The sequence below is a fragment of the Pelophylax lessonae genome, assembly GCF_965119305.1.
Source record: "Pelophylax lessonae genome assembly, contig: HAP1_SCAFFOLD_270, whole genome shotgun sequence".
NCBI classification, from domain to species: Eukaryota; Metazoa; Chordata; class Amphibia; order Anura; family Ranidae; genus Pelophylax; species Pelophylax lessonae.
The window spans coordinates 250,751-257,058 of record NW_028120070.1 but is presented as its reverse complement, the minus strand read 5'-3'; the positions used below and the strand labels follow the sequence as shown (position 1 = coordinate 257,058).

The window sequence follows — 6,308 nt, the reverse complement described above, 5'->3', positions numbered from 1 at the left end:
TCAGCTCTCTAAGCACGATTCCTAATGACTCGAGATCGATTCCATTGTTTGAAATAAGAAATTATTACGTTTCTAGAAAATGCAACTATGTGTCTCCTGAGAGAATGGGAACCAAAGAGACAAAGATTGTTTAATCTGTTCCTAGGAAAGTGTGTTTTACCGTTAAATATTGTAACATTGTATCTATTAGGGAAGATATAGAGGAAGTGTGAATTGTCTTACAGATGAGTTCCATTGTATTTATTACAATAAATCGGCAAGAGAAAGGATGTCCCTTCTAGATGAGAAATGTGAATGTTTTCTGTGTAATTATATTAGAGGTGAGCTTTACTTCCACACTGAGCTTCGGAGCGCAGAGAAGGGAGAGAAAAGAAAGATGTGGTGAAGGTGATCCCGGGGAATGTAGTAGCCGGTATTTTCCAGCATGTAGTCGGTGTGATGAGGTAGTATATATATATAGAGCTCTGTATATAGGAGGATGTGGTGGCTCTGAAAAGAGCCTTTGTGTTGGGATGATGGGAGTAGTAGTAGGAGTGGTGGTGCCCTTCCCTTCTATGCCCTCTCTCCGCGGATGCGGCGTGCCAGCTGTATGTCTTTGGGCATGATGGTGACTCTCTTGGCGTGGATGGCGCAGAGGTTGGTGTCCTCGAAGAGTCCGACGAGATAAGCCTCTGAAGCCTCTTGCAGAGCCATGACGGCGGAGCTCTGGAAGCGCAGGTCGGTCTTGAAGTCCTGGGCGATCTCTCGGACGAGGCGCTGGAAGGGCAGCTTGCGGATGAGCAGCTCGGTGGATTTCTGGTAGCGGCGGATCTCTCGGAGAGCCACGGTGCCGGGCCTGTAGCGGTGAGGCTTCTTGACTCCGCCGGTGGCCGGGGCGCTCTTGCGGGCGGCTTTGGTGGCCAGCTGCTTGCGGGGAGCTTTCCCTCCGGTGGACTTCCGGGCGGTCTGCTTGGTTCTCGCCATCTTTACTCAACTCTCTGCTGGAACAGTGAATGTGAGGCATTGCCGCTCTGCGGAGCCATTTATACACAGCACTGCCTTCCGATTGGACAAGTAACTCACACGCCTTTCAATGATTGGTTTTCTTAAAAAAAGCGGCATTTTTAAAATGCCCGCCAAAATCTGCACGTTATCTTTGTAAGTAGAGTCACCATCTTTGTGTGGGATGGGGGAGGGGAGTTACTTTACATCATACAAGCGATCTCTATTCTCAAAAAGAGAAAACATTCATCAGACATATCTTTATAGATTTAGGAATTATAGACTGTGAGAATGGACTGGCGGTAGATCTCTACCTTTCTATATGATGGGAAATAAAGGATTCCATGTTTCATTATCAGATCTGTGTAGGATCATGGAACTGACCTCTATCAGACATGTAGCAGTTATAGATTTCCTCATATTAAAACTAGAATAAGAAAAAAGTGAAATGACTGGTAGAAATCATGGCACTGCCAGATATGTACAATGAATCAATAACACAAATATTTCATGTCTGAAGAAGCAGATCTGTCCCCTCTTAGAAACATTGTAAACATGTTGCTGGTTTCTAGTTACAAAGTAAATGAAATTCTCTTCGGAGTATTGAATGGCTGAGGATCCTTTCTATCAGTTTTCCTTCCTGCCAAATGAGAAAATATTCATCAGAAATATGATATAAAATAAAAAAAGATCGGAGATTCCTAATCGGTGTAAGAATTAGAAGATCTGAGATTGGACAGTTTTTCTCCATAATACAGTAAATGAGATGACAGAAAATCCTCCTCCGATCTCACTGATCTGATTATTCCGTTCTTAGTGAATAACAAGTAGAAAGTTGACTTGCACAGCTTATTCCATCCAGCACAATTCTGTACTAACATGGAGGGACAGATCTCTGAGCAGACAATGAATCGTCCCCCCAGCATTGCCCTCCCTGCTCCGGGCAGATCTGGGATCAGTCGGTGTCATTGTTTCCAGATGGATCAGCGCTCAGGAAGTTTTCTATCAGATCCATTTGAATGAAATTGAACTAAACTGCTCCAATGTATTCTCTATGGAGGAGAAACACTGACACCTGCTGGTAAAAAGAGGAATGACTTCCGTGCGGGGATCTGTGAAGAGATACAATGTAATTTCATGGCTTCCTTTCCGAATCCATAGGAACAGAATAAAACGGATAAGTGTGTGCAGTTTGATAACAGAATTACAATTCATAGCTGAAGATCTGAGGAAATGGCATCCAGACTGCAAAATTTATCGGATTATTTTGCATGTTTTTTTTGTGTCAGATAAAACCTTTAGAAGTCGGCAGATGAGGGATCGCTCGGTGCGATCATTATTTCTAGATGTCCCATGTGGATCAGTATTAAATCCTAACACCTATTGCTGAATTCCCCTTTCAATCAAATCCCTGTGTAATAATTATAATAGGTGTGCCGCTACTGCACCTTTCACACATAGATAGATAGATTTTCGGTCTATCTATCTATCTATCTATCTATCTATCTATCTATCTATCTATCTATCTATCTATCTATCTATCTATCTATCTATCTATCTATCTATCTATCTATCTATCTATCTATCTATCTATCTATCTGTCTATCATCTTATGTGGATCTAAGATCGATCTGTAATGAATGATCAATTTGTCTATACAGTGGTACACCTCTAATTAAACAAGTAGGCTAAAAGATCTGATTGCTGAGAATGGGGCATGTTTGATCCAGGGTGTATTGCTGCAGAATAACACATTAACTGATACAGTGCAATGATGTGGTGAGATTGGTTGGTGTATGAGCACTGAGGGATGGAATTGGTTTGTACCCCTCTGGTTATGTGCAGCAGCTGTGCAGGGTCCTATCCCATTCTAATAGAAGATGATGAGAGATCCGGGATTCTGGAGACATAATACATTGTGTGACATCTCATCTGTTCCAGGACTCTGGGGGAACATGACTTGTGAGAGATCAGCAAAGGGTTCTAGATGTCACAATCTATCCGTGCAGTGTATGACCGGAAGGAACCCAGAGCCGAGCGTTCATTGTGGGGACTTTATATAGTAATCTGGATAGGAAGGTCACCAGTGGAAGGTGTTAGAACATCTGTTATAAACAGGAGGATGGATTGAGGGGAGAACTTTATATGCAGGAAGCGTTAATGGTCTATGAAGTCTTCTCTGGTCAAAATATGTAATAAAAAGTCGGCTAAACGATTGTGATAATTATTGGGAAGGAAATGGATTTCTAGAAAATATTGGAAAACTGATAATTCTTCATAAGACAATTGTCTAAATGTTGGGGTGGTTGGAAGAATTTTAGTTTCCATATTGATGGAAAAAAAAAGGGGGAGGGCAGTTGTATGGACATTTGAGTGCGCTCACATCTCTGGTATTCTTCTTTCTTTTTTCCGGTTGGGGTCATTTATCTAGGAGATCTGCACTCTACTAAAAGCTGGGAGGTATTATGTCTCGTTTTGGGTGGGGTGGGGGTGTTACAAATGCTGCATTTTATGGTATTTTTGCGATTTCTATGTACTTCATAATATATTATTTTATATATTCTTTTTTTATATTAGGATACTATTATATTTTATTCACTGAATGTGAATATTCCGATGTCTGAGTATGTAGTGAGGACATTTATTTGGAGGATCCTGGGTGACGTCAGAGACATGACCTCACCAGTAATGATGATCAGGTAACATCCAATGGTCACCCAAAAGGAGTGAAATGTTGTTCTTTCTATTGAACAAAGAGCATCATCGAGCGGGAAATTCAAATCACGGAACTGCTGAGGATTGGATGATTGAGAGCACAGAGAGGCGGACTTATTGTGACGTCTGGACGCGCCCTCCTCCAACCCCTCCCCCTTATTCTCCATCAGGTCCGCCTATGCTGCATATAAAGCGAGGCTGGGTGCTTTTACTTCACATTCGTCTGATACACGAAGAGCTTGGAGATGTCTGGTCGCGGTAAAGGAGGAAAGGGTCTGGGGAAAGGAGGCGCTAAGCGCCACAGGAAGGTGCTCCGGGACAACATCCAGGGCATCACCAAACCCGCCATCCGACGTTTGGCCCGCAGAGGGGGTGTCAAGCGCATCTCCGGTCTCATCTATGAGGAGACCCGCGGAGTGCTCAAAGTCTTCCTAGAGAATGTCATCCGCGATGCCGTCACCTACACCGAGCACGCCAAGAGGAAGACCGTCACCGCCATGGATGTCGTCTATGCGCTCAAACGCCAGGGCCGCACTCTCTACGGATTCGGAGGCTAAACCCCAACATCCACCGACCCACTTCACCCCAACAAAGGTCCTTCTCAGGGCCACCCACCTTCTCCTACAAAGAGCTGTAACCATTTATTTCTCTTAGATCAACTTTTATCATGTCGGAATGAAAGCTTTTTAGCTAAACACACTTGGAATACAACAGATCGAAGCGATCTAGTGTTTATATTCTCTCCGCTTACAATATCGTTAGATCACTTTATTATTTTTCAGCTAGCTTGTTGAGACACCGATAAACCCCTTTCTTAGGCATTATTTCCAGTCACCTCACATTTCTTTATAGAAAAATTCGGGGTGTGATAAGGGGACAATAAATATCGCTCAGTGACATTTCTAGATGATCATTACTCTATTTTCTCATCATAAAGAAAGGTAGAAGTCATGTGACTGTCGTGTTCTGTGTATAGCGGTGGATTCCGAGCACTTGCAATAAAGGACATTTTTTGGTCAGTAATAATCCGGTCACCCCTCTCTAATCTGATTGAAATTAAAGTGTTGATGTTTTTCCAATCAAAGTTCTCCTCTGCTGATCTCAGTATTCAGGGTCGGATTTGGCGGTATAAAAGAAATGGATTTTTGTGTAACGATTTACACAATTCAGGCGGGTGAAATTTGAAATATTGGCCAATCAGAGTTGTGGGAGATCCCACAGCCAGCCACTAATGTCTTTCCTATGAGTACAAAGAAAGTGTGCGCTCCCTCTCCTTTCTCAGAGTAGAGGTCACGTGTTCAGTGACTTTCTAATCATCTCTACAGCAGGGCGGACTCTGAAGTATCAAACAACAAAACGGACGTTTATCAATGTATGGATTATCGTTGTGAAATAAAGGGACCGTTGATGAATGTTCCACAATAGAAGCTGCTGTATTATCGTGATGGTAGATGGGAAGTGTAAAGAGAATTGTGGCGGGAAACATGAAGATTGCAGCAATCAGAACTGTGAGATTCCATGAGAGATGACATGACAATGTATATTTGTGTTGCGGTGAGAGTGAAGGAGGAGGGGGGGGGGGGGATTGTTATTTCTAGAATGATTTGTGATGATGAGAAGTAAAGGATGGAGGAGAATGAAGAGGAGTCCCTGTAATGAGAGGACATTGCTCTATAAAAAGGGACACTGAAAGCGTTCCAATATAAACATCTATCATCATTTCTTATTACTGCCACGTGTCATCCTAAGACATTGTTCCCCCCCATGGGGAATCACACCTTCTAGTCATAGTAAGTATTTTATTTCCTACCTGGAAAATAAATGCAATCTTTCATTGTTACAATTAGATCTCCGAATAACAATGTAGATGTATGCAGCTCTATGTATGGATGGGTGGGTGGCTCTTAAAAGAGCCGTTGTGTTGGGTGACGTGGATGAACCGGTGGGGATTACTTGGTCTTGGCGGCCTTGTGGCTCTCGGTCTTCTTGGGCAGCAGCACGGCCTGGATGTTGGGTAGGACTCCTCCCTGGGCGATGGTGACGCCCCCGAGCAGCTTGTTGAGCTCCTCGTCGTTGCGGACTGCCAGCTGGAGGTGTCGGGGGATGATGCGGGTCTTCTTGTTGTCGCGGGCGGCGTTACCGGCCAGCTCGAGGATCTCAGCGGTGAGATACTCGAGGACGGCGGCCAGATAAACGGGAGCTCCGGCCCCAACCCGCTCGGCATAGTTACCCTTCCTGAGCAGACGGTGAACACGACCGACTGGGAACTGCAGACCAGCCCGGGATGATCGGGTCTTGGCCTTAGCCCGAACCTTTCCTCCTTGTTTGCCGCGGCCAGACATGTCTCTGTGATATTGGAGTTCTCAAAGAGATATGAATGGCTGCAGCCGCTCCCTTTCCTGTTATACTTTGAATGATATGACGTCTCGCTCTATGATTGGCCACGTTTGAAGCCAGCCAATGCTCTCTAGGTTTGCATCTAGACCAATCGGTAAACGAGGAAGGAAAGCATGACGTCACTCCCCATCACATGACCATGTCTTCCAATAGAAGAGTGAGGAGGAAGGCAGCTCATTTGCATAGGACAGCCTATATAAGCAGCACATGAGGGC

The 6,308-nt window shown here is 44.2% G+C and overlaps 2 protein-coding genes across 2 annotated transcripts; one reads left to right on the top strand and one right to left on the bottom strand.

The window, feature by feature from the left end:
- Positions 1-552: 552 nt before the first annotated feature.
- LOC309543648 (histone H3.2) lies at positions 553-971 on the bottom strand (the record flags this gene model as incomplete). Its single annotated transcript, XM_082276102.1, has 1 exon — positions 553-971. The coding sequence occupies exon 1, from the start codon at positions 961-963 to the stop codon at positions 553-555; it is 411 nt and encodes a 136-aa protein (XP_082132228.1). The 5' UTR covers positions 964-971.
- A 2,970-nt stretch (positions 972-3,941) lies between these two features.
- On the top strand, positions 3,942-4,253 carry LOC309543620 (histone H4; the record flags this gene model as incomplete). The annotated part of the gene is made up of 1 exon (XM_082276077.1): positions 3,942-4,253. One exon carries the CDS (start codon positions 3,942-3,944, stop codon positions 4,251-4,253), a length of 312 nt encoding a protein of 103 aa, XP_082132203.1.
- Between the last annotated feature and the right edge of the window lie 2,055 nt (positions 4,254-6,308).